The 27,325-nt window shown below is 47.7% G+C and overlaps 1 protein-coding gene across 1 annotated transcript in view; it reads left to right on the top strand.

Moving 5' to 3' along the window:
• The window catches only part of PHF14 (PHD finger protein 14), a 197,696-nt gene that overhangs the window by 117,566 nt on the left and 52,805 nt on the right, over window positions 1-27,325 (top strand). Inside the window, exon 19 of the mRNA XM_039912824.1 lies at window positions 15,400-15,517. Coding sequence (XP_039768758.1) covers window positions 15,400-15,517 — 118 coding nt within the window. The remainder of the gene's footprint in view (window positions 1-15,399; window positions 15,518-27,325) is intronic.

The raw sequence follows: 27,325 nt of genomic DNA, 5'->3' as shown, positions 1-27,325 counted from the left end.
CGGTTCGTTCCCCGGACCGACGAGGCAGTTAATTTGCCTGCGATTTTATTTTGTTTCTTTCTCTCTTTTTTTTTCTTTCTCTTTGCACTAATCGGAAACATTTGATATGCGCATTGTTGGAAAGTGCTGGAAAAATGTCTTGTCAGAATTGTCCTATTAAGAAATGTCTTTTTCCCTTGTGCTTCCCTGGCAAATGATGATATCCAGTGCTTGGATTCGCTGAAGACTGACAGAAACCTAAGGGAAAAATGGAATGCAGTGTGTTGTCGTGTGTCGTAGAACGAAAAAGGCAACGGCTGCCGATTGGTTTGCCGATCCTTTTGACGCAGCTTAAGAAGTGTATCCGTATCTAAAATATGCTACTGTGTTGTGGAGTAAACCTAGAAGTCTGTGTACAAGGATTGTCGCTAATAAAAACGTTCAGTTCAGTGGCCGCGGGAGACCTGCCGGGCGTTGCGGTCATTTGGGTTCTGAACTTGTAGCCGTGTGTTTTGAAGAATTGATTTTGTGCCTATTAAGATGCCTATTAAGATTCACTAATTGTTTACGTCTGCAAGAGGGGACTCCTTTTGGGCAGAACCATTTCCCTTACGTTATCCTCGCACGTCCGTTGAGGAAAATCGGAACTCATCGGTGGTCTCCGATGACCGATTTGAGCCGCGACGGCCGGTTTGGTCGCGGTTTGATCGATTTTTTTTTTTTTAAACCCCACACGTAAAAATGATGACTATTCCAGATGAAAGGCAATGTCCGCGACCCCATTGACTCTACAGCGAGCAGCTGACAGGACTCCTTCTACAGAGACGGCCCGTTCGGAGAGATACAGAAATACCATTCTGATCTCCAAGCCTTTCTGGTCAAGTTTTTAATTCAACGGCGGGAACACCCCGGCACTTTGACCCTCCATCTCGAGCTTGCTTGGAAGAAACTTTTTCTTTGCTTTGCTTTTTTTTTCGGCCGAAACGCCAAGATCGGCGTAGCCTGCCTCTCGCCCTTCCTGGAACTGGCATGTGGAAAGAGAGGTAGAAATGTTTTTAAGTGTTGAAAGAGATTATAAATGCAAATGGGTCTATGCGAGTATATTAAAGCCATAGGAAGTAGGGCTTCGTGTTCAGATAAGACACTCAATAAAAGAAACATACTCAACTGTCTAAAATGGTGTACACATCTGATATAACCAGGGTGTGGAAAAGATCCGTTAGGAATGGCTTTTCGGGAAAGGTTCGATATTTTGCGGGAACACGAAAAATCCGACCTCTGCCGCTCCCCTCATCCCATCTCCTGCAGGGGCTGCAGATTGCCAGTATTTAGGCTGTTTTCAGGATACGGGGCGGCCCACTTTTACCCTCATCAGGATCCGACCGCCTTCTGGAAGCCCAGTGGCCAGTTTGCAAAGGAGAAAAGTGCTAACGCTCTCCTCCTCGGCCCTTTCTTAACGACCGAGGACGAGCGAAAGGAGAGGCATTCGATCGGCATCCCTTCCAGGAAACCTCCCTTCCCGCGACTTAGGGCCGAAGCGCTCCGACTCAGTTCCCGGCGGACACCGTGGGGTTTCCGTTCTTCTCTTTCCAAGGGTGAGGGAGCCGGCCTCTCTGCCTCGCTCAGCCTGGCAAATATTACGAGTCCCTGACTGACCCATAAAAGAGAAGCTCTGTAATTCACGAGATGAGGGATTCTTGCCGAAGCGATGGCGGGGGTGGGGTGGAGCTCTTCCGTACCATTCAAGCGCCCCGAAAACCCTTCAGTTTTCCACCCTGTCAAACCGACCTTATCCATACTGGGGCCAACTGCTCCTCACAGGTGACATTAATGCGTTCTTAAGGACTAAAAAAAGATTTCAGCGCTCCCTGCTGATATTAATATGTGGTTATATGCTGGGGAAGATTGCACGTCATGAAGATAATGTGCATTTATCATTCGGTGGGGAGAAGGGAAAACCGACAGGTGAAAACCGGGAGCGGTGTGGAGAGGGAGAAAAAGGAGGTGGGTATGGACGAGTAACCCAGCCTCAGAGGGGCCACGGTGGCTCAGATTTTATTGCCGGTGCCCGAGCATAGTCGTACAGTCTTCTCGTTGGAGAACGTAGCTGGCCCATCCTCAGTCGAGCGCTTGAAGGGAATCCGGCGTTTCCAGGGCTAAAGAAACCACAAGTTCCCAAACAGATCCAACACCTTCGGTCCGTATCGGTGTTGAGGAATCCCCGCCATCCTAAAGGCAAAAATTCATCCCCGGTCGACTGAGCGGGGAGGTCGGGCGCCATCTTGAAAATCGTCAAAACACCCCAAAAGCGGAGCCCAAGTCCCCCACCCATTTCTGGAAAAGCCCAGATGTCCACTGGGCTTGTGCGCGCAAAATAAAAATTCAGAAGCGGCATCTCGGCCCCCGGCCCTTTCAAGTCCAGAAATGCCTAGGCGGGGCGGGTTTGTGCAGGGTCTGTGGAAATTTCGACAACCTACTCGATTCCCGCTATGGAGGCCTAAATTTGCAGTCCCTCCTTTCCGTAAACGGAAAATATCTGTCCACGCTGGGCCAGACCGTCTCTGACCCGGGGGAAGAGAGTTTCCCTTCCGAAGATAAATCCATCTGCCGAAACGCCTCATGCTACAAATTAGAATTTTCCCTCCAAGCCTAGTCAGATCCACAGAGCTCCCTCGTATCGAATTTTCCGTTCTTAATTGTATCTCGGCCATAGTACGGTGTTTTGGGTTTTTTTAAGCGACTCTGTATGCCGTGTGCTGCGGCGTATATCGGAGTGAGGAGGATTTTGTGTGTGTGTGTGTGTGGAGGGTGAGGGGCTTGGGGGAGGGGGGCTCAGGCTCCAAAGCTGTAGCTGTGAAGTTGTATTTAAAGATTAGCTTATTAATGTTGTGTTTCGGGGACTTGTAGGTAATTACTTTTCCAGCTACCGAGGTTCACTTCTGCCTTATGAATACAAAATAGTTTTCACCACTCCCCCTGAGTCAGCTTTTTGAGAATTTACATGAGATCAACTCTGTCGACTTACAAATGTTTCTGTGATGGGAACACTTTGCATCTACTGTTCTTTTATGAAAATGCAGTCCTCTCCCCCCCCCGTGTTCACACTGAGATTTCTGCAGGCCAGCTGATAAAGGCTCACTGCCGCGGAGGTAGACCCCCGAGAAGGAAATTGGATGTGTGTGCTGGGCTTTGTAAATAAAATAAGGTTGACCACCCCCCCTCGCCCCCGAACCCTTCTCTCCCCTCCCCGCTTGGCCGTTATCTCATCGATCTGATTTACATGGTAAAAATCAGGATCTACCCGACTGATCAGGGCAGAATTAGCTCATTACGAGCAGGAAAATACAGAGCTAGGCGGTGTCGAGAAAGAGAGTCTGCTGCAAAATCTCCAAGGGCAAAAGCAGATGGAAATCCCATTATTAAAGAACAAAACAGACGTGTTTCAGGTCTGAAAGGGCCTAATCGACCCCCTGCCTGGGAGGAGAATACTTGACCCCGTTCTACATTTCGTCCACGTGAATAGTTTCCTTCTGGTGGATGGATTTTCGGTGCGGAGCTGAAGCCGGTAACCTGCCTGCTGCAGGTACTGCGGATTTATCCGCGGCGTTTCATCGACTCGCGTTATGAAAATGCTCGTTTTTATCCAGCTGGCCTGTTTGTTCCCCTGAAAAGAAATTTCAAATGCATTTTACTCCCGAAAGGGTAATAATAGCAATGATAACAGTGATCGTGGTCTTTGCTGAGCGCTCACTATGTGCCAGGCACTGTACTTAAGCGCGGGGGTGGATACCAGATAAGCGGGTTGAACACGGTCTCTGTCCCACATGGGGCTCACGGCTTGAATCCCCATTTTCCAGATGAGGTAACGGAGGCCCAGAGAAGTGAAGCGGCTTGCCCGAGGTCACACGGCATTCATGTGGTGGAGCCGGGAATAGAACCCATGACCGTCTGACTCCCAGGCCCGGGCTTTATCGACTACACCATGCCGCTTCTCTAGCTCCTTTTATAAAGCCCGTCCTGGAAAAATATTCCGGGAGAGTAAATAGACGGGTTACAATGTCCCCCTTTTTTTATGGTTAAGCACCTATTTTATGCCAAACACCATACTAAGCCCCGGTGGAGAGACGAGATAATCAGATCGGACATAGTCCCTACCCACAAGGTTCTCGCAGTCTAAGTAGGAGGGATGTAATCCCCATTTTACAGACGAGGAACCTGAGGCTCCGAGAAGCGACACGCCCAAGGTCAACGCAGCCGGTAAGTGGCGGAGCCAGAATTAGAACCCAGGTCCTCTGACTCCCACGCCTGTACTCTCTTCACTAGGCCACGCTGCTGCCCTTAAAAAACTGCCGGACCTCACCCGGTCGTGACGTGTAAACAACAGAAAGGATAAAACTATTTCCGGCCTCATCCGTCAACGCGTCGTGTCAGGGGCAAAGTGAAGCTTTACTTTAAGAAGAAATGGGTTGTTTTCATCTTTATATCCCTATACGGTTTGGATCTTGGCAAAGGTAATAGCAGGAACATAAAGCTCCAATTCAGAAACGATTTTTGCCTAGAGCACGTTCGTTCCACAGCAGAGCCTGTGGTACGGAAAGACCTCATTCATTCCGACCCGATTAATTCAAAATTTGGTCGTTCCACCTTTTATCTTTCCCTCACTGGTGTAAACAAAGAGAGTAGCGGTAATACTTAATTAAAAATTTCCACAGCGTGCAGAGCACTGGATTCCGTGCGGGGAAGATCAGTCAGTCAGTCATGTTCATTGAGCACTCACCGTGTGCGAAACTCCAGAGTAAGCGCTCGGGAGAGTCCAATGCGACACTAAAAAGATACATTCCCGGCCCACAACGAGCATTCATTCATTCATTCATTCATTCATTCGTTCGTTCGTTCGTTCGTATTTATTGAGCGCTTACTATGTGCAGAGCACTGTACTAAGCGCTTGGAATGAACAAGTCGGCAACAGATAGAGACGGTCCCTGCCGTTTGACGGGCTCACGGTCTAATCGGGGGAGACGGACAGACAAGAACAGTGGCAATAAATAGAGTCGAGGGGAAGAACATCTCGTAAAAACAATGGCAACTAAATAGAATCAAGAGGATTACAGTCGAGAGGAAAGAATTTGGAAGCGGTTTTAGAAGCACCGCCCTCACGTCGACAGACTGTAGTCAGGAGCCCATAGATTGGACAACATTCCGAGCAAATACTTATTCAGTCTCAGGCAGTGAAGAGATAACATATTCCATCCAGACTTTTCTGAATGGCCGCCTTCTGCAGTTTATCAAGCCATCCACGTGTGTGCCTTAACTGGGAAGCAGCATGACCTAGAGGAAAAACCACAGGCCTGGGAGTCAGGACCTGGGTTCTAATCCCGACTCCCACACTTGTCAGCCGTTTGACATGGGACAAGGCACTTGAACCTCAGTTACCTCATCTGTAAAATAGGGATTGAATCGTCCACCCCCTGATTCAGATTATGAGCCCATATGGGATAGGGCCCGCGTCCCACCTGATTAGATTGTATGTGGCACAGCGCTAGCGTTTAGAACGGTGCTTGGCACATAGTAAGCAGTCACAGACCATCCAGCTTCTTTCGTCTTCGGTGGCGGAGACGTCGGTTGGTGGGCGGGAGCGTGGATTTCCCCCGGAGACATTGGTCGGCTGCTGTTCCCGGCCGTCAGGTTGGCTCAGAATCCGTCAGTTAAGAGCACCGTGCTACGCACTCGGGAGAGCACAGTAGAGTTAATCAATGGTATCTTTTGAGCTCTTGTTGAATGCAGAGCACTGTACTGAGCGCTCGTGTGAGTATGCTGTGTGACCGCGGGCAAGTCACTTCACTTCTCAGGGCCTCAGTTCCCTCATCTGTGAAATGGGGATTGAGACTCTGAGCCCCACGTGGGACAGGGAGTGTGTCCAATCCAATTGCCTCAACCTCTGCCAAAGCTCAGTACAGTGCCTGGCACGTACTAATCACCTAACAAATATCACGATTATTATTACTGTTATTATTATTATTCATTCATTCGTTCCATAGTATTTATTGAGCGCTTACTATGTGCAGAGCACCGCTTGGAATGAACAAGTCGGCAACAGATAGAGACAGTCCCTGCCGTTTGACGGGCTTACACAACAGAGTTGGTAGACAGGTTCCATGCCCATAAGGAGCTAAGAGACATGATCCCTGCCTCAAGGAGCTTGCAGTCTACTGTAAGCAGAGCACTGTTAATAATAATAATAATAATAATGATAAGAGCCAAGCACCGTACTAAGCACTGGGGTGGATACAAGCAGATCGGGTTGGACCAAGTGGGGCTCACAGTCTTAATCCCCTTTTTACAGATGAGGTAACTGAAGGCCAGAGAAGTGAAGTGACTCGCCCGAGGTCACACAGCCGACCAGTGCCGGACCTAGGATTAGAACCCATGACCTTCTGCCTCGCAGGCCTGTGCTCTATCCACAACGCCGTGCTGCTTCTCTTCAAGAAAGCTTTGCCCCACTGAGAAGTAGCATGGTTTAACAGAAAGATCCCGGGTGTGGGAGTCAGAGGACCTGGGTTCTAATTCCGGCTCTGTTCCTTTCTGCTGTGGGACCCCGAGCAAGTCACTTCTCATTCGTTCATTCGATCGTATTTTTTTAGCGCTTAACGTGTGCTAAGCACAGTTCTAAGCTCTTGGGAGAGTACAGTAGAAGAGTAAACAGATACATTCTCTATCTACAAAGTGCTTACGGTCTAGAGACTTCACTTCTCTGGCCTGCAGTTTCCTCATCTGTAAAATGGGGATTAAGACTGTGGGCCCCATGTGGGCCAGTCCAACCCGATTAGTTTGCATCTACCCCAGTGCTTAGTACGGCACCTGGCGTATAGTAAGCGCTTAATAAATACCATTTTTTTAAAAAGAAGCAGCGTGGCTCAGTGGAAAGAGCCCGGGCTTGGGAGTCAGAGGTCATTGGTTCGAATCCCAGCTCTTCCACCTGTCAGCTGTGTGACTGTGGGCAAGTCCACTTCTCTGTGCCTCAGTTCCCTCATCTGTAAAATGGGGATTAACTGTGAACCTCACGTGGGACAACCTGATGACCCTGTGTCTACCCCAGCGCTTAGAACAGTGCTCTACACACAGTAAGCGCTTAAATACCAACATCATTATTATTATTATTATTATTAAAAAGCCTATGCTTGCCACAGGCACCCAAAAAGGTGGGCAGTCATCCCGCTAAATTGAATTTCAAAAACTCTTGTGCAGTTCCAAAATATTTCTTATTTAGGCTGCTCCCCCCTCCGACTGAGGGAATGAGATTTTACGGTATTCTAAAATGATATTTGAATAACTGTTTGAGCCGCCATCGAGATTCCACTTTAAACAGGAAGACCGAGCTCATTATTTTCTTCCCTTTGAAACACTCAGGGGACCTAGCAGCTTCCTGTGCTTACTGCAGTTTCACAGGTCAGCGACCCCAACCCCCCTCTCTCTCCCCCCGCTTCAGTGGTCCAGACACGCAAGCGACTTTTCGAGTCCCAAGATGAAACCATTCATTCAGTCTTACTTATTGAGCGTCTAGTGTGTGCAGAGCACTGTCCTACCCGCTTGGGAGAGTACAGTGTAACAATAGACAGACCATCCCTGCCCGCAGGAATCATAAAGTTAGGTTCATCTTAAAATTCAATCTGAGGCTCATTCTCCTCAACCTGACCGAGGTTGGTAGGTGACAGTCTCTTAAGAAACACTGGACGTAGATGACCTGGAGAAGTTAAAGTCTGGCAGAAGAGTCGATCGGCAGGGCTCACTGACAGGACGTCCTTAGGAAGAGCGTCGTACCGACCGCTTGAGGACGTACCGTAGAGGCCAAAGATCCCACCTCCGCCCTTGAGAAGCTTAGGATCTAATGGGGTCGACTTGCAGTCCCAAAATAATTTGCAGATAGGAAGGAAAAGGAGACCGGAAAGGTGGACAAATGAGGGCTTAGGTAGGGGAGAACATGGAATTTATGCCGTACAGGTACGTTCCCGCAAACGTAATGCCTTCCTAACATACCGGGCTCTCTGTTTGCCCTGGGCTACTTCACACTCTGCTGATATTTCTGAAGAGCTGTGCTTTCCTCTGGAAATCCCTATGGCTAGCGCTCAGTGGATGTTTACCACTAGAGGAGCAGGTAGCGGAAAGATCCCGGTCCTGGGAGTCAGAAGGTCCGGGTTCCAGTTCCGGCTCCGCCACTTGTCTGCTGCGTGACCTAGGACGAGTCACTTCGCTTGCGTATCTCCTGGTTGCCTCATCTGTAAAATGGGGATCCAGTACCTTTTCTCCCTCCTATTTAGATTGTGAACGCTGTGTGGGATAGGGACTTTTTCTTCCCCAGCGCTTAGAACAGTGCTTGACATGTAGTAACAAATGCTTAACAGATGCCGCAATTATTATTATTATTATTATCATTGTTTCTAAGTGGAGGCTCTTCGTGCTGTAACGATTCAGCCAGGGGTACTGTAATGGCCGAGAAAGGCTAAAGGTCATCTCCCGAGCCACCTCCCTCCCCGCCGCCAGATACTTAAAAGCAGGGTGGAAATTGGGGTCCGGAGAGAAAGCTGCCTCGGTTCTTCTTTTTCCCCCATAGGTGTTTCCTGTACCCCAATTAAACTGAGACTTTCTTGAATGAGCGTTGTGTTTTGTCCCGTTCTTTTCAACGGCAGTCGGCTTTGGGGGAGGCGAGGCGTGAACTTCAGAACGTCGCCTTGTTGCAGGATATTTCGATCATTAGCCCCCCCCCCCCCCCCACCCACCCACCCCGTTGCCTCGACGGACGGTGGGCTAGGGAGCCATCTGAAAAGATTTGCCATATTTGCTCTGGGAATCTGATCCCTGACTAATTTCACATTTCCCCTCTGTGTTCGCCCTCCCATTCTAAGTCCCCTGCGCAGTTGGGTCTGTATTTTTTAAGCTCTTGGACAACTCATCCTACTCCGGCCCCAAACAGCGCTCATTTAAATATCCTCTACTAGACCGCTTTCCCTACCGATGATTTATGTCGATGCCGGTTTCCCCCATCAGATTGTAAGCACCTTGAGGGCAGGGATTGGGTCTGCCCAGTATGCGGCACTCTCCCCAGCGTTCAGGATAGTGTTCGGTACACGGTAAGCGCTCAATACCACCGATGGATTGATTTACAGCCTACCCCGATCTCGTCCATCTGCCGCCCACCTCTCGCTCAACATCCCGCCTCTGGCCTGGAACGCCCTTCCTCTTCAAATCTGACAGACAGGGACTCTCCCTGCCTTCAAAGTCTTCTTGAAGGCCCACCTCCTCCAAGAGGCCTTCCTTGACTAAGCCCTTTCTTTCCTTTTGTCCCGCTCCCTTCCGCATCATCCTTGCACTTGGATTTGCACCCGTCTTTCACCCCTCCCCCACAGCCCTTGGGTACACATCCATAATTTATTTCTATAATTTATGTCCATCTCCCCCTCTAAACTGTAAGTTCTCTGTGGGCAGGAAACGCGTCTACCAACACCCTTATGTCATACTCTCCTGAGCACTTAGTACAGTGTACTGCTCACAGTAAGCGCTCAATAAATATGATCGACTGATTGCGTGACCGTTCTTCTAGTTCCAAGTTCCTCCGTGCGCAAACCCCATTGCGCTACCCTGAGGGAATGACTCGGGCATTTCCACTTAGAAGGGATCAGATGTGTAGTAACATTTGCTGGAGATAAAATTCGGCGTACCCGTTCAATCCGTCAATCCGTGGTATTGAGTGAGTGCTTACTGGGCGCAGAGCACTGTACTAAGCCTAAGGGAGATCCAATAGAGTCGGTAGACCCGTTCTCTGCCCATGAGAAGTTACGATCTAGAGAAAGGGACAGACATTAAAGTAAATTATAGAAGCATGTGTAAGTGCCGAGGGTGGATAGTGAATAAGATAGTGAACTTTACCACCGGGGTTTGTTACACCCACTTAAAAACCAATGATTTCTCATCATTTCACATCAGGGTCCATTTGCATTTTGAGCAGGAAGGACACTTCCATTGATCAAGTATTTGAGATGCTTTTTTCCCCTTTTGATCTCAAATAATTTGTAATTTCAGTCCTTCTGTTCATTTTTGAGAGACTTTTTTTCCTTCACCTTTTCTCCCGTCCTGAAATCCGTCCTTCGTCAAGAAGCAAGTATTCGGGGAGAAGGTGGGTCACAGTGTCTCGCTACCCAGCGTCGATAAACATGAAAAGTGCCGCCGTTCCAGTGTCCCAAAAAGTACCTGACTCTCTCCCAGTGGGAAATTGACCCAGAGAAAACCAAGCTGCCGCTGGGGCTTTTCTTTTATTGCTCCCCCTCTAGACCATAAACTCATCTTAGGCTGGGATCGTATTATATAAACTCTGTTACATCACACTCTCCCAAGCGTTTAATACAGTGCCCTGCACACAGTAAGTGTTCAATAAATACTACTGATGGACTGATCGATGGGTAGCCATTGAAGCAACACTGTGGCTCTTAGCGGCCCATTTCATTCTGCTCCAGGCTTTTAGGAGAAACTGTATTTAACACGAGTTGCTAAATGCATAGTCATAGAAGTGGTGTTTATTGGGATCCTTATTGAGTTCAGGGCACCACAGTAAGTGGTAGGGAAAACATGAAAAATACAAAATTTGGGAAGCACCTAGGCTTAGTGGAAAGAACACCAGGCTGGGAGTCCTGGGTTCTAATCCCCGATTCGTCACGTGTCTGCCGTGTGACCTTGGGTAAGTCACCTCACTTATCTGAGCCTCAGTTCCCTCATCCGCAAAATGGGAGTTCAACACCGGTTCTCTCCTACTTAGTCTGTGAGCCCCAAGTCGTGCTGATAATCTTGTATCTTCCACACTTCGTAGTACAGTCCTTGGCGCTTAGTAAGCGCTGAACAAATTCCACATTCATCATTATTATGATCAAACAGGTTCTCTCTGCATAGTTGCTGTCTGTTCTATCTGCACGTTCACCTGAGGAAACCTCGCCAATAAAGTCAGGAGAGTCCTGGAGATCGGAAAGTGAAATAAAACACTAGGATTGCCGTTATTCCTTAGAACACCATCACACACATTTCTGACTCTCCTCTGGACCCACAACGTATCGGGGCCCGATTTCAATCGGTGCTATTTACTGAGCGCTTGCGGCGTGCGGGAGCTCTTGGGAAAGAACAATAGAACAGAGTTGGGAGACACGTTCGCCGCCCATAACAAGTTTACAGTCTAGATTGGGAAGGAAAACTCGGCAAGTCTTACCCGTCAGACGTATTCTTTCTCAGACCCATCGTCCTAGGGCAGGGGAGGTAAGGCATAATAATGATATTTATTCTTAATGCCCGAAAGTCTTCATGGGTGTCGTGGGGAGGACGGAGGTTGGGTGATCACGTGAAAAACGCTCAACTCTGGCTGATATTTGAGTGAGGTTGAGCGAATGAGCTACTAGCTGTCTAACCGGGAGACTAAACAGGTCTAAGCGTTCTCACTCGACGGCCGTCTTTCCAATCAAAGCTTAACTCAACGGTGGGGATGTTTCCCAAGGTAAGCAACAGTCGCAGCCTGGCCTAGAGGAAAGAGCGGGTCCTGGGAGTCAGAGGACCTGGGTTGAAATCCCGCCTATGCCACTTTGCTGCGGGGTGACCTTGGGCAAATGATTTCACTTCTCCGGGCCTCGGAGACCTCATCTCTAAAAGGGGGATGGAGACTGTGAGCCCCACGTGGGACAGGGACTGCGTCCAATCTGATTTTCTTGTATCCGCCCCGGCGCAAAGTACGGTGCCTGGTGAATAGCGATTGCTTAACAGATACCGTCATTATTATTATTATTATTATTCTCTGGGCCTCAGTTTTCTCATCTGCAAAGTAGGGATTCAGTGCTTATCATTATTATTATTAGCAGGGAAGAAGTTTTGAGCCAACTTCTGCTTGTACTCTAAGAAAATGATTGTGATTTTCATCTGGCCCAAATTCTTGTTGGAAATACTTGAATTATTGTCTACTGGGAGGTAGGGGGTACTTATGAATTTGATTTCAAATGGGGAGGTTATGCCCCAAACTTGGAAAAATGGGTTATGCTTTCCCCTGTGTCTTACAGGGATTGTCATTATTTACACATTTTCTGTTTCTCCTCTGAATTGTTTCTAGCAACACAAAGTGTTTTTTTTTCCTTTTCTAGTCTAGGTAGCTCATTTGCCTGTCGACTAATAATTTTGCATTCTGTACCTCGCTAGTAATATGTCTTCTGATATTTTTTTTTCCTCTCTAGTTTCTTATGTGTGGATTTCTGGCCTCCAAAGACTTTAATTCAAATAGTCAAGAGACCAGAACAAATAAACAGAATCTGACAGAATTGGTTTTGAGAGAATACCTTTCACTACAAAATAACACCCGGTGTATGTAAATAAAGCAAGGGATACAAGTCCCTCACTAAGATGTATGAATCTCCCTTATTTGCAGATAAATTCTTTTTTTTCCCCCGGTTTCTTGTCAGATGAAAATTCTGTTAACAAAACATTGCAGTGTGGCAGATGTTGTTCGTTGGCAGAGAGTTAAAGTGATGAGGGGGAAAAAAATTGGTTTTGAGAGATATTTTCGGTTGTCTGGGCCATCTCCCGACCACAACATTAGAGAAGCAGCGTGGCCTAGTGGCTAGAGCCCGGGCCTGGGAGAGTGAAGGACCCGGGTCCTAATCCCGGCTCTGCCACCTGTCTGCTGTGTGACCTTGGGCAAGTCATTTCACTTCTGGGCCTCCATTTCCTCATCTTTAAGCCCCATGTGGGGTAGCGACTGTGTCCGACCCGATTCGTTTGTATCTACTCCAGCGCCTGACACATAGTAAGTGCTTTACAGACTCCATAAACGCCATAATTATTGTTATTATTACTATTATTATTTCCCTTCTCTCTGCCTCATTTCCCTCATCTGCACAATGGGTTCTCAATTCTTGTTCTCCTTCCTGCTTAGACCGTGAGCCCCATGTGGGACCTGATCATCTTGTATGATAATAATAATGTTGGTCTTTGTTAAGCGCTTACTATGTGCCAAGCACTGTTCTAAGCACTGGGGTAGGTACGTGGTAATTAGGTTGTCCCACGTGGGGCTCACAGTTTTCATCCCCATTTTACAGATGAGGTCACTGAGGCACAGAGAAGTGAAGTGACTTGTCTAAGGTCACACAGCTGACAAGTGGCGGAGCCGGGATCGCAACCCATGACCTCTGACTCCCAAGCCCGGGCTCCTTCCACTGAGCCACGCTGCTCCGCCTAACCCCGGCTCTTAGTACAGTGTTAAGTGCTTAATGAATACCACTCTCATCATTATTAAACGACTTATCTACTGGTTGGGAACAATGTGTGCGGAGTGGACATATTTATCATCTGTGACGCTAGAGAGTTTTCAAGTGTGTGACCCGTTTAGCCTCTTCCAGAAAAGAGTCTCGCTTACCTCTGTGTTTCTCTATTCTGGATGTCTAAAACACGAAGGATGGGATGTTAGCGGTGTTAGAAGGGAAATGACTGCCAGTGATCCCTTTGTAAAGTATTCAATGTGGACATCCATAAGAAACTCAGCCGAGAAAGGTCTGGATATTCTGCAGAGTTCTGCAGTTCCCTTTAGATTGTGTCTCCCAACTTGGTTGAATTGTACTCTCCTAAGTGCTTAGTACAGTGTTCCACCTGCAGAAAGTGCTCAATAAATGCCACTGATTAGGCGAAATAAAATTAGTTGCGGGAATATTCATTTCATTCAAAGGTAGAATGTGTGCTCAATTGTACAGGAAATTGAGAAGTGTATAGGCAGATTTTTTGATACCTATGTTCATACATGAAAAGTTGGGTGAGAGGAATATTTTGGCGTGTGTGTATATGTTCATTCATTCAATCCTATTTATTGAGCACTTGCTATGTGTAAAGCACTGTACTGAACGCTTGGGAGAGTACAGTGTAACAACAAAAAGACATTCCCTGCCCACAACGAGCTCACAGTTTAGAGGGGGGGACAGACATTAAAATAAATGAATAAATAGCAGATGTATGCATATGTGCTGCGGGGAGGGAGGATGAATGAAGGAGCGAGTAAGAGCGGTGCAGGAGGGAGTGCGAGAAGTGAAGTCAGGGAAGGCTTCTTGGAAGAGATGTGCCTTCAATAAGGCTTTGAAGTGGGGGAGAGCAATTGTCTGGGGGATATGAGGAGGGAGGGCGTTCCCCGTCTGAGGTCGGATGTGGACGAGAGGTCGGCGGCGAGATAGACTAGGTGGAGGCAGGGTGAGAAGATCAGCATTAGGGGAACGACTCGTGCGGTCTGGGTTGGAGCAGGAGAGAAGCGAGCATTGGATAGCAGGAATAGAATCGTGTTCAACTGTGCAGTTGAATAAATCAATCAGTGGTATGTACTGAGTGCTTATCTGTGCATAGCACTGTTCAGAGTCCTAGGGAGAGCACAATAGAGTGGGTAGACATGATCTCTGCCCACAAGGAGTGGACAATTCTTTGGGAGAAACAGACATTAAAATAAATTCCAGGTAGCTGAAGCAACTGAGGACAAAGATACAGAAGGTGCTGTAGTTTATTCGTTAAATCGTATTGATGGAGCGTTTTCTGTGTACAAGGCACTGTACTGAGCGCTTAGGAGAGTGCAGTAGAACAGTAGACACATTCCCTGCCCCCATTTAGCTTGCACTCCAGAGAAATAAGGCTTTAGGAATAAGCGGTGAGGATTAGGTCTTCACTACGTTGACATTTTCTCCATCACAATCTCTTAGTGAAATAGAAACCGATTCAAATTGTTTCCCTAAGTTTTGGATATTCTGTATGAACAATGCCGGTGTTGGATCCGAAGTGCCAGACGAGCATCGAGTTCGTGAAGTTGGGAAGATATTTTCCATATGTCGTGAGGATGGTAGACGGGGAAGCTCCTTCAAGACAGGAATTGTGTCCATCCAACTCCCCCAGAACCTCACCCGAATACTCAGCACATTATAATCGCTCTCGTGTGCGTATCTCCAAGTTATATATTTTCAGTTACTCATCTCTATCGCTGTCCGTCTCCCCCTCCGGCCCGTAAGCCTGTCACGGGTCGGGAACGAGTCCATCAACTCTGTTAAATTGTCCTCTCCCAAGCGCCTAGTACAGTGCTCTGCACGTAGCAATATGTAATATGCAGTGACATGGTAATATCAGTCAGTACCCTTGATCGATGTCTTCCCCTCTGGATCGGAAGCTCGTCGTGGGCGGGGAGCGAGTCCACCGACTCTGTCGAACCAATAACGATCACGATGATGGTATTTGTTAAGCGCTTCCTCGCGCTGACCTCTCCCGAGCGCCTGGTAGAGTGCTCCGTTCCCAGTAAGCGCTCAATAAATGCCACCGGCCGACGGACGGATGAATTGATTGGCCCTGCCTCTCTGCCGAAACACCATCTACCTGTTCCCTTTGTAGGTGCGATGAATGTCGACTCTGCTATCATTTCGGCTGCCTGGAGCCTCCCTTGAAAAAGTCTCCCAAACAAACAGGCTACGGCTGGATCTGCCAAGAGTGCGATTCCTCATCCTCCAAAGTAAGTCCAACCTCTCCTGGGATCCGAGGAAGGAGGCCTTCCGTTTGCAAGAACGTGTCCGTTCCAGGATTAGAGCGGACTCTCCGGAGCGCATAGCCCAGTGCTCCGCTCACTGTAAGCGCCCAACGATCCTAATACTTGCGGAGTCGGTCGAGCACTTACTCTGTGCCAAGCACTGTTCTAAGCGCCGGGGTGGAATCAAGCGGATCGGGTTGGATCGAGTCCCGGTCCCACGTGGGGCGCGCAGTCTCTGTCAGTAAATACCACTGATTGACGAGTTGGTTATAGTAATATTAATGATGGTATTTGTTAAGCGCTTACTCTGTGCCAAGCACTGTTCTGAGCGCTGGGGGAGATACAAGGTAAGTTGTCGCATGTGGGGCTCACGGTCTTAATCCCCATTTTACAGATGAGGTCACTGAGGCACAGAGAAGTGAACTGCCTTGCCCAGGGTCACGCAGCAGAGAAACGGCAGAGCCTGGATTAGAACCCATGACCTCGGACTCCCAAACCCGGTTATCAGCAGTGAGAAGTTAGTGAGAAGCAGCGTGGCTCAGTGGAAAGAGGCCGGGCTTGGGAGTCCGAGGTCATGGGTTCGAATCCCGGCTCTGCCACTTGTCAGCTGCGTGACTGTGGGCGAGTCACTTCACTCTTCTGTGCCTCAATTACCTCATCTGTAAAATGGGGATGAACGGTGAGCCTCACGTGGGACAACCTGATGACCCTCTATCTCCCCCAGCGCTTAGAACAGTGCTCTGCACATAGTGAGCGCTTAACAAATACCGACATTATTATTATTATTTTTATCAGCGGCATTCTTCCGTTCTTGAACGTGGGAGAATGAAGGCCACCTAGCGTAGAAGGGACCGGGGGAATTTCAGCGGTTTGAAACGGAGGAATGACAAATGCGAAACCCCGGGTGATCGTATCAGATAACACTATTCTTTTTTTCTCCCCCCCCCCCCCAAAATAGCTCTGTTCTACAATAGTAACGAGGTCTGGAAATGATTATCAAATGTTTACTATTGTTTACCGTTACACTCTTCCCTCTCCTCTGGGCACGATCGATGCGACCTGAGCCCCAGGGCCGATCCATCGAACGTGGAGAAATTAAGCCCAATTATTTGGGCTCTTCTCCCCTGCTAAGTAACTAATTTCACGTGTCGCCCGGATCGAGTTGGAGGGACGATCGCGTGTTTGGCGTCGAGCGCAGATGTCACGCGTTGTGGAAGATGGATTCTCGTGAGCCTTCTTAGCGTTGCGGAAAATGCTTTTAATGAAAGGTCGAATCGTGCGTCGTGCCGCGTGTCATTGTGCGTGCGTATGTCTGTCTGTGGTGGGTCCCTGTTTTACGGGCGAGGTTACCGCGAGCCCCGGAGCCCCATGAAACCAAGAAAAATAAGGGACTCCAGGCTGCCGTGGGTTAATGAAATTCTTCTTCCTCGAGGAGACTCAAAGATAGACATCGGAAATTAGCTGTCTACTGTAGTTTGGACATCAAGCGATCTTTCTTCAATACCACTTAAATACAATGGTCACTCCTGGGGTGAATTAAAATTGATATCGAATTCCTGTCAGGGTTCTTTCATCATTAGTTAAAATGACCCGCTCCGGCGATGATTGGGGAGGTGCTGCGAAAACCTCTCTTTTTTTTTTTTTTTTTGCAAACTACATTCGGATTCGGATTTCAAAGGTCGGGGCGGTACGCGGGTAAAATATAATGTTTAGCGAGTTTAAGTTTCCACCGGAAACTGACGCCGGTGTTGGCGGCCCCGTTGTTACCAAAGGTAATTAATGTTAGGATTGTTTTCCTTTTCTAGTCCAGGGAAGATTTCACAGATAGAACAATACCCCGATTTTTCTCATTTTCTGAACACGATCCAAAGACTTTGGCTCCGGCGGTCGCCGCACGTTAAGGGAAGCAACCTATGTTTTTATCAAGAACGATTTTCTCGTCATTTTCTAAAGAGTCGGGTTTAGCGGCCAACGTATTTATCATTGAAAAGATTTATTACGCAATTTAAAGAAGAGCTGGCCCGCTGTAATTATACTTCAATGAGGAAAAAGCGGAGAAGGAGACACGATGAAACTCTTGTCTTATGGGGCCTCCTTGTGGCTTTGTACAGTTTCTCAGTAAGTTTTTTTTCCTTTAAATCGCCTGCAAGGAAAGCCCCAGCACAGTAATTTCAAAAACCCAATCTAGTAATGTTGATTTCGGCTCATTTCTGGCGGATCTCCTCATTTAAAACTTTTTTTTGTTTTTGGCTTTTTCTTTTGCATTTCCATATATATGTATATGGGAAGCAGCATGGCTTAGTGGAAAAAGCCCGGGCTTGGGAGTCAGAGGTCGTGGGTTCTAATTCCACCTCTGCCAGTTGTCAGCTGTGTGACTTTAGGCAAGTTACTTAACTTCTCTGTGCATCAGTTACCTCATCTGTAAAATGGGGATGAAGCCTGTGAGTCCCATGTGGGACACCGCGATGAACTTGTATCTACCCCGGTGCTTAGAACGGTGCTTGACACATAGTAAGCACTTAACAAATGCCATCATTATTATCATTAAATATCCATTCAATTGAAATTATTGAGCACTTGCTGTGTGCAGAACACTGCACTAAGCGCTTGGAAAGTACAATTCAGCAATATTCAAACTTGTGTGTTTGTGTTTGTATGTGTATATGTTTGTGTATGTGTATATATGTGTATGTTTTTATATATGAATGTGTATATATGCATGTACACATTTTCTCACACACACACACACACACACACACGGCTTAGTGGCAAAGCCCAGGCTTGGGAGTCAGAGGTCGTGTGTTCTAATCCCAGCTCCACCACTGGTCTGCTGCGTGACCTTGGGCAAGTCACTTCACTTCTCTGTGCCTCAGTTACCTCACCTGTAAAATGGGGATGAAGAGTGTGAGCCTCACGTGGGACAGGGACTGTGTCCAACCTGTTTACCTCTTACGTGCCCCAGTGTTTAGAACATTGCCTGGCACATAGTAAGCGCTTAACAAATACCATTATTTTATGTGCATATATTATGTACGTAGGTACCAGCAAATAAGTGCAGGTATGTGACTACATACATATATACACATGTAATGCACGTGTATATATGTATGCATGTACACACACAGGTGTATGTTGAACGGGGGGGGGGGGGGTCATAACGCCGGTCATCTGAACCTCGTCATTTACCGAGCTCCGAATAGTATTTGAAATAGTCCATTCATCCAGGTATTCAGTCGTATTTATGGAGCGCTTACCGTGTGCAGAGCCCTGTACTAAGCGCTTGGGAAGCACATTTCAGCAACAAATCCCTGCCCCCAGCGGGCTCACAGTCTAGAAGGCTGTGCCAACTTGTTTACTCCTCCTCTCACTCTCATATCCGCACACAGTGTGTGAGTTTCCCAAGGAAGGGAATCGCTCAACCACCTCCAGAGGGTCTATTGTGAGCCGTGAGCGGCTCGATGGACCCATCGATCAATGGTACGTATTGAGCGCTGAGCACGTTCAGGGCGCCGCACGGAGCCCTGGGGCGAGTACAGTAGAACGGAGAGGACAGAGAAGGAAGATGGTCGGGATTCTCGCTCCGTGTTGGCTGCACTCTGTCTGACCCGTGGATGGATAGCAGATGTGAGCAGCCGACACTTCCAATCTCTCACACAAACACGAAATCCAATTTTTGGGATGTCACAGCCGAGTTTCCCGTAAGGATTACCGCAGCGAAAATGGGATTTCATTTTTCGTTTAGGCTGAGATGACTATCCTCGCCGCCGCACTCCCTTGGATGGAGAAAGTCAAATTGAATGTAGTATTTTAAACGGGAAATTAATCAGGGGGGCTTTAATTTATTCTCCCGGCTGCTTTGCTGTCTTGATCCAATCTTGGTCATCGTCGGCGCTGGAATGTAAATGCCGGCCAGCGGAGTAAATTGGCTCTGGCAGCAGCGAGCTGAATGGTTTGTGGTAAAATTGGTCTGAGGGACAGGGCGAGGTATTGTCGTGTTTGCCGGTCTAGTAAGGAGATAAGACAGGCTTATAAATCTAGAGGACGGCCTTTGCAGACGGTCAGTTCCCAGAGGAGATGAGGCTGGGCCGGGCTCAATCCGGGGGAGATCGAAAAGGAGCCTCTCAATAATAATAATAATGATCACGGTATTCGTTAAGCACTTAATTTTGTGCCGGACACCGTTGGAAGCACTGGGGTGGATACAGGCAAATCGGGTTGGCCGCGGTCCCTGTCCCACATGGAGCTCACAGTCTTAATCCCCGTTTTACAGATGACGAAATGGAGGCACGGAGAAGCGAAGTGACTTGCCCAAGATCACGCAGCAGACAAGGGGCAGAGCTGGGTTTAGAACCCCTGACCTTCCGACTCCCAGGCCCGGGCTCATCCACTACCCTGAATGATGGCATTTAAGCGCTTACTCTAGGTCAGGCATTGTTCTAAGCGCTGGGGTTAGAACAGGTGCAAGTTGCAAGGCAGATACAGGTGCTCAAGTGACTTAGAAGGAAGAGGTTGTAGGGAAAATGAGGACTTAGTCGACGAAGGCCTTTTGGAGGAGATGCGATTTAAGAATATCTCAATCAATCGATCCTATTTATTGAACACTTACTGGGTGTGCAGAGCACTGTACCGGTCGCTGAGGACAGTAGAATGCAAAGGGGTTGGTAGACACATTCCCTGCCTGTGACGAACTTAGAGTCTGCAGGGGGAGACAGAAATAAATATAAATGAATAATTAGTAATATAATTTAGAGATAGGTGCATAAGACTGCTCGTTTGGCTATTTCTTCAGAGTAAGTACTTAGTAAATACTTACCCTACTACTCTCAGCATTATTACTACTACTAATAGTAATAATTATGGCATTTGTGAAGTGCTTACTATGTGCCATGCGCTGTACTAAGCGCTAGGGTACAGACAAACTAATCAGATTGGACACCGTCCCTGTCTCACGTGGGTCTCACAGACTTCATCCCCATTTTACAGATGAGGGAACTGAAGCCCAGAGACGGGAAGTGACTTGCCCGAGGACACACGGCAGACAAGCGGCGGGTCGGGGATTAGAACCCAAGTCCTCTGACTCCCAGGTCCGTGTTCTTTCCACTGAGGCATGCTGCTTACTGCGTGCAGGGTGCTGTACTAGGCTCATGGACAAGTACAATATAATAACAGACACATTCGCGTGGCTCAATGGAAAGAGCCCGGGCTTGGGAGTCAAAGGTCGTGGGTTCGAATCCTGGATCTGCCACTTGTCAGCTGTGTAACTGTGGGCGAGTCACTTCACTTCTCTGGGCCTCAGTTCCCTCATCTGTAAAATGAGGATGAAGACTGTGAGCCTCATGTGGAACAACCGTGATTACCCTGTATCTCCCCCAGAGCTTAGAACAGTGCTCTGCACATAGTAAGTGCTTAACAAATACCAACATCATAATTATTATTATTATTATTCCCCTCTAGAGGGGTAGGTACGCAATCTTCTCGATTGTAAGATCTTAGGGCAAGGTTCACGTCTGCTTAATCTGTCCTGCTTCTCCCAAGCACTTTCTACAGTGTTCTGCACATGGGTCGCACTCAGTAAATGCCGCTGATCGTTTGCCGGGCAGCTGCCCTTCAATAACAGACCTCTGGGCTTCTAGGGGAGTCGATGACTGCATCTCTCGCACCCAGACCCCCATTACCAGATCAGAGGAACACCTGAGGGAACCTGGAGAGCAGAGAAAGCAGGGAAAAATGATAATGGAAAGAGAGAGAGAGAGACAGAGAAGCAGAGTTTCGTAATGGATAGAACCCGGGCCTGGGAGTAAGGAAGGACCTGGGTTCTAATCCCGGCTCTGCTACTTGTCTGCTTGGTGACCTCGGGCAAGTCACTTCTCTAGGCCTCAGTTCCCTCATCTGTCCATTCCGATTACCTTGCATCTACTCTGGTACTTAGAAAAGTGGCTGGCACATAGTAAGCGCTTAACAGATACCATGAGAGACAGACAGACGGAGACCACTGGGAAAGGAAGAAAGGAGAAGAAATGACTGAAGAGGCCATCAGAGAGTGCAGTGGGCAAAAGAATGGGGGAAAGAGACTTCCGATACAATAGAAAGAGCAGAAGAAGAGACAGAGAATTCAGGAAGGATCGATGGATTCGCAGGCCCAGGGGACGACACCCTAGCGATACGTCGAGGGGCAGAGGAAAAAGAGGAAAGAGAGGGCGGATGAGGAGGGTGTCGCGGTGAGACGGGAGAGAGGGGGACGAATTTGAGGAAGACGGGAGAGAGAAAAGAGACACCCACCTGCGAAAGAGTTGAGGAACTAGAAGAGAGAGAAGAATCGATGGGAGGGAAACTCCAGGGAGATGGAAAAAAGGAGGCGCCGAGAAGAAAGGAACGTCTCTTCAACCCAGGCGGACGAACAGATGGGCCTACTTCTTATCTCAGCTATCCGGGGCTTGACAGAAATGCAAGTGACTTCTCAGGTTTTCTCTTCTGAAGGCGTAAGCATACAACAAGCCAGCAGTCGCCTCATTCCCCACTTAATGTGGAACGACAGCCTATTTTTTCACCATTTTTTTTTAGAGACCACTTAAATTTCTCCTCAAACTATGGCACAGGAGCTCTGGAAAATTGTCTGTTCTCTACTACCCACCGGGGCTACGTATTCCCACCTTACCTTATCTGTCAAATCGGAGACAGACAGGGTCTTCGCTGCAGGCCAGGAGGGCAGCGTCTTAGCCGGCGGATTTCCCGCTTGTCAGTTTTGGGGGTATGGCACTGCCCGCCACCTACCTCTGACAAGATTGCTTGTCTACTATGTGACCTTGGGCAAGTCACCTCACTTCTCTGTGCCTCAGTTACCTCCTCGTAAAATGGGGACTGTGAGCCTCTCATAGGACAGGGACTGTGTCCAACCTGTATCCCCGCCCCCCCCCCCCAACGCTTAGTACGTAGTAAGAGCTTAACAAATACCACAATTATCATTTACTATCATTTCACCTCACAAAACCACAGTGCCTTTCGTGAATGCACCCGGATGCCGGATTAAACCGGATGAGAGAACCACGGCCCAGAGAAGTGATTTGCCCAAGGTCGCCAGGCAGCAGTGCTCTGCACGTTGTAAAGTGCTCAATAAATACCATCGCTCTTTGAGAAGCAGCGTGGCTTAGTGGAAAGAGCCCGGGCTTGGGAGTCAGAGGGCGAGGGTTCTAATCCCGCCTCTGCCACTTGTCAGCTGTGTGACCTTGGGCAAGTCACTTCACTTCTCTGGGCCTCAGTGACCTCATCTGTAAAATGGGGGTGAAGACTGTGAGCCCCACGTGGGACAAGGTTGGCACATAGTAAGCGCTTAACAAATGCCAACATTATTATTATCATTTGTCCAGTGCCCAGTACCGACTAGGTACTCTCTAAATGCTGTTGACAGGTCGACTTTTCCCACAGTGCCTTAGCAAACACGTACTAAAACTGTGTTTTTAAATGTTTTCTTCTAATATAAGATGGGCGTACGGGTGTTCTTTTTATCATTCCACCCCCTAGGTGTAGGTAAGAGTTAAAAGTGTACATCACGTTGGTTTCGGTGGCCGGCCAGGGGTCTTCTCTAGTCCTTCATCCCGATTTAAGATCTATTTCGTGCGGAGCAGTGGAGTATACATGACAGATCATTATCTGACTGCTATAAGATGAGCTGCCTTAGGCTGGAGACTTCCAATCAGTTCCCTCTTTATCTATTTTTCTTCCGAACCGCACATCTTCGGCGGTGATTTGTGGGGAATGCATATGCATCGGATGCTCATCTAAGTCCCCCACGGAAAATTTTCCGGGACTAGATATTCAGAACGCACCACCTGGGGCAAAATGGTCTTTCATCTGGAGGAGGGAAAAACCCACCACGATTTCCTTCTGCCTCCGAGATCCTCGGAGGGTGGCTTCTCTGAGCCGCAGCAACCAGCAGAGACTGTGACAAAAAAGCCGCGTGGCCTAGTGGAAAGGGCCTGGGCCTGAGAGTCGGAGGACCTGGGTTCTAATCCCGGCTCTCTGCTAATTCTCTTGTATTGTACTCGCCCCGGTGCTTAATTCAGTGCTCTGCACATGGTCAGCGCTCAATAGATACAAGTGATCGATTGATTGCCGCGTGACCTTGGGCAACTCACTTCACTTCTGTGCCTCAGTTTCCGCAACTGTAAAATGAGGGTTAAGACTGGGCTACCTCAATGGGACGGGGACTGTGTCCAACCTGATTATCTGTCTCTATCCCAGCCCTTGGAAAGGAGCCTAGGAACTTAGTAAGGGCTGAATAAATTACCACTGGGGAAAAAACTAAACAAAACCAGACAAACTTGCCTCACTGAATTGACCTATCTTGAAGGAACTTCTCCTCCAAGAAGCCTTCCCTGACTAAGCTCTCATTGCCTCGGCTCCTTCTCCCTTCTGCGTCGCCCCGATTTGCTGCCTTTACTCACCACTCCCTCTGCCCCCAAACCCTCACATACATATCTGTCATTAATCTGCTCGTATTACTCGTGTTCTCCTCTAAACTATAAATCCGTTGTGGGCAGGGAATATTTCTGCCAACTCTGTTATATCTCACCCTCCCAAGTGCTTAGAACAGGGAACTGAAAACAGTAAGCACTAAGTGAATTCGATTGACTAGTCGATGGATGGATGAATGTTGTTGGAAATTGAATGTTTCTGCAGCATGTGTTATGAAGAGTATTGAAAAGATCTCAGCGTGGCTTAGTGGCAAGAGCCCCGGCTTGGGAGCCAGAGGTCGTGAGTTAATAATGTAATAATAATGTTGGTATTTGTTAAGCGCTTACTATGTGCCGAGCACTGTTCTAAGCGCTGGGGTAGACATAAGGGAATCAGGTCGTCCCACGTGGGGCTCACAGTCTTAATCCCCGTTTTACAGATGAGGAAACTGAGGCACAGAGAAGTTAAGTGACTCGCCCACAGTCACACAGCCGACAAGTGGCAGAGCTGGGATTCGAACTCATGAGCCCTGACTCCAAAGCCCGTGCTCTTTCCACTGAGCCACGCTGCTTCTCTGAGTTCTAATCCCGACTCCGCCACTTGTCAGCTGGGTGACTTTGGGTAAATCACTAAACTTCTCTGGGCTGCAGTTACCTTATCTGTAAAATGGGGATGAAGACTGTGAGCCCCACGTGGGACAACCGGATGTCCTTGTATCTACCCCAGCACTTAGAACAGTGCTTGGCACATAGTAAACGCTTAACAAATACCAATGTTATTATTATTATTATTATTATCATTATTAAAGATCTGTTGGGAGCGTACGATAGAATAAACTGGAAGCTCGTCATGGACGGGAAATATGTCTACCCACTCTTTCCATCGTACTCTCCCATATGCTTAGTTCAGCGCTCTACACACAGGAAGCACTCAGGGCCTCTAAGCTCCTCTAGACTGGATGCTCGCTGTGAGCGGGGAATGTGTCTGTTTACTGTTTGTATCATCCTCTGCCAAGCGCTCAGGACAGCGCTGTGCACATGGTAAGCGCTCCAAAAATACGATTGAATGAAGGCGATCGATTGCTAGGTACAGTTGAAGGGAGGGACATGGCCTTTGCTTGGAGAAATATAATCTGGTGACAATCAACTGCTATTTCTTCTGCCCGCGCCCCCAAAAGAAAATCACCCCGTTCCCGCCCAGTTTCCTCTGTCCGTCAATGGGCAGGGATTATCTCTATCTGTTGCCGAATTGTACATTCCAAGCGCTTAGTACAGTGCTCTGCACATAGAAAGCGCTCAGTAAATACTATTGAATGAATGAATTCCACTTCTCTGACCCTCCTCCATTTCAGGCCAATTCGCTTGACTGGGCTGTGTGGTGTAAAGGAGTCGAGGGTGATCTCTGGTTCATTTTTCCTGCTTAAAGTTTTCCCCAAAATTAGTTTTAGGTAAATCCCTGGGGAGAGCACGGGTTTTTTTTTTTTTTGCCTAAGCAGTGTAATTTTAAAAGTATCTTCCCGTTCTGTCCCGCCAGAGACATTATTAATAAAAATCCCCTCAGACAAATACACGTTGAGAAGCCAAGATAATTAATAGAGTTCTGAAAGAGTTTAGGATTTAAGATCCAAATCTCGCCTTTCTGAGAAAGTAATTACCAGGCCTGTATCTGAAAGGTAACTCTGGAAGGAAACAACAGATTAGGGTTTGAAGACAAAGTGTGAGAGAAACTGATTAAATATTTTCTTTCCAGAATTGGATGTATTTAAGTAACAAAAAAATAGTTCTCTTTGGAAGCAGCAATACGGTGTTGACTTCAGTCCGTACAAATGCCCACACAACTGTGTGTAATTTGAGGGGAAAAATTGGAAAAGATAATTTTCTTTTTTTTATCATTTCAGTTCATTGCTAAGAAATGCTGGGAAGGAATCAAAAATATATGGTTCAGCAATGAATTTATTTTTACTATGGATTTTTGGGCCGGGTAATTCATCAATTAATTTATTTGTTACCGTGGAGGTTATGGATGGTAGGCATGAAAAATTGTGCTCGTTTGTGAAGCGCTTACGTTTTTTTCACAAATTCATTTTTTAAGTCACCAATGGGGAATTGATAAAATTTTCTGAAATCTCTTTCTCACAGAGGCCTATTAAACAGGCCTCTGCGAGAGAAGACCGCGGCCGTTTATAGAACTAACGAACGGATCTTGATCATCTCCTAATGGCCTAAACGTTAGCCGCTTCAGGATGACTTGTCATAACAGCAGGGGTGGGAGTAGGAAGTAGCGATAGCGGCCATTGAGTGTCCACTTGGCTCAGTGCACTGTGCTGAGCGACTGGTGTGTACAAAAGAAAGAAGCGATGACGATGGTAATGATAACTGTGCTATTTGTTAAGTGCTTACTATGTGCCAGGAACTGTAGTAAGCGCCCGGGTGGGTACAAGCGGAGCGATCAGAGCACAGGTCAACGAGAAACATGGACTTGAGATCCAAAAGAAAAACCCCAAACAAACCCTTGTTATTAGTGTCAGTGGAAGGCCCTGGACCGTAAGCTCACCGTGGGCAGGGAACGTGTCTGTTCGTTGTATTATACTGTCCAAGGATTTAGTACAAGAGAAGCAGCGCAGCTCAGTGGAAAGAGCTCTGGCTTGGAGAGTCAGAGGTCATGGGTTTGAATCCCGGCTCTGCCACTTGTCAGCTGTGGGACTGTGGGCGAGTCACTTTACTTTTCTGTGCCTCAGTTCCCTCATCTGTAAAATGAGGATTAACTGTGAGCCTCACGTGGGACAACCTGATTACCCTGTATCTCCCCCAGCGCTTAGAACAGTGCTCTGCACATAGTAAGCGCTTAACAAATACCAACATTATTATCATTATTATTATTATTATTATTACAGTGCTCTGCACACAGTAAGTGCTCAGTAAGTGCTATTGAATGAATGAGGTGCTCAGTAGTCACCTGTCAAGAGTGAAAGCTCAAAGTGAGGGTTAAGACTGGGCTCCCTCAATGGGACGCGGACTGTGTCCAATCTGATTATCTGTCTCTATCCCAGCCCTTGGAAAGGAACCTGGGAACTTAGTAAGTGCTGAACAAATTACCACTGGGGAAAAAACTAAACAAAACCAGACAAACTTGCCTCACTGAATTGACCTATCTTGAAGGAACCTCTCCTCCAAGAAGCCTTCCCTGACTAAGCTCTCATTGCCTCGGCTCCTTCTCCCTTCTGCGTCGCCCCGATTTGCTGCCTTTACTCACCACTCCCTCTGCCCCCAAACCCTCACATACATATCTGTCATTAATCTGCTCGTATTACTCGTGTTCTCCTCTAAACTATAAATCCGTTGT

The sequence above is a fragment of the Ornithorhynchus anatinus genome, chromosome 8 (assembly GCF_004115215.2).
Source record: "Ornithorhynchus anatinus isolate Pmale09 chromosome 8, mOrnAna1.pri.v4, whole genome shotgun sequence".
NCBI lineage: Eukaryota > Metazoa > Chordata > Mammalia > Monotremata > Ornithorhynchidae > Ornithorhynchus > Ornithorhynchus anatinus.
This window is presented reverse-complemented; position numbering and strand designations above follow the sequence as displayed.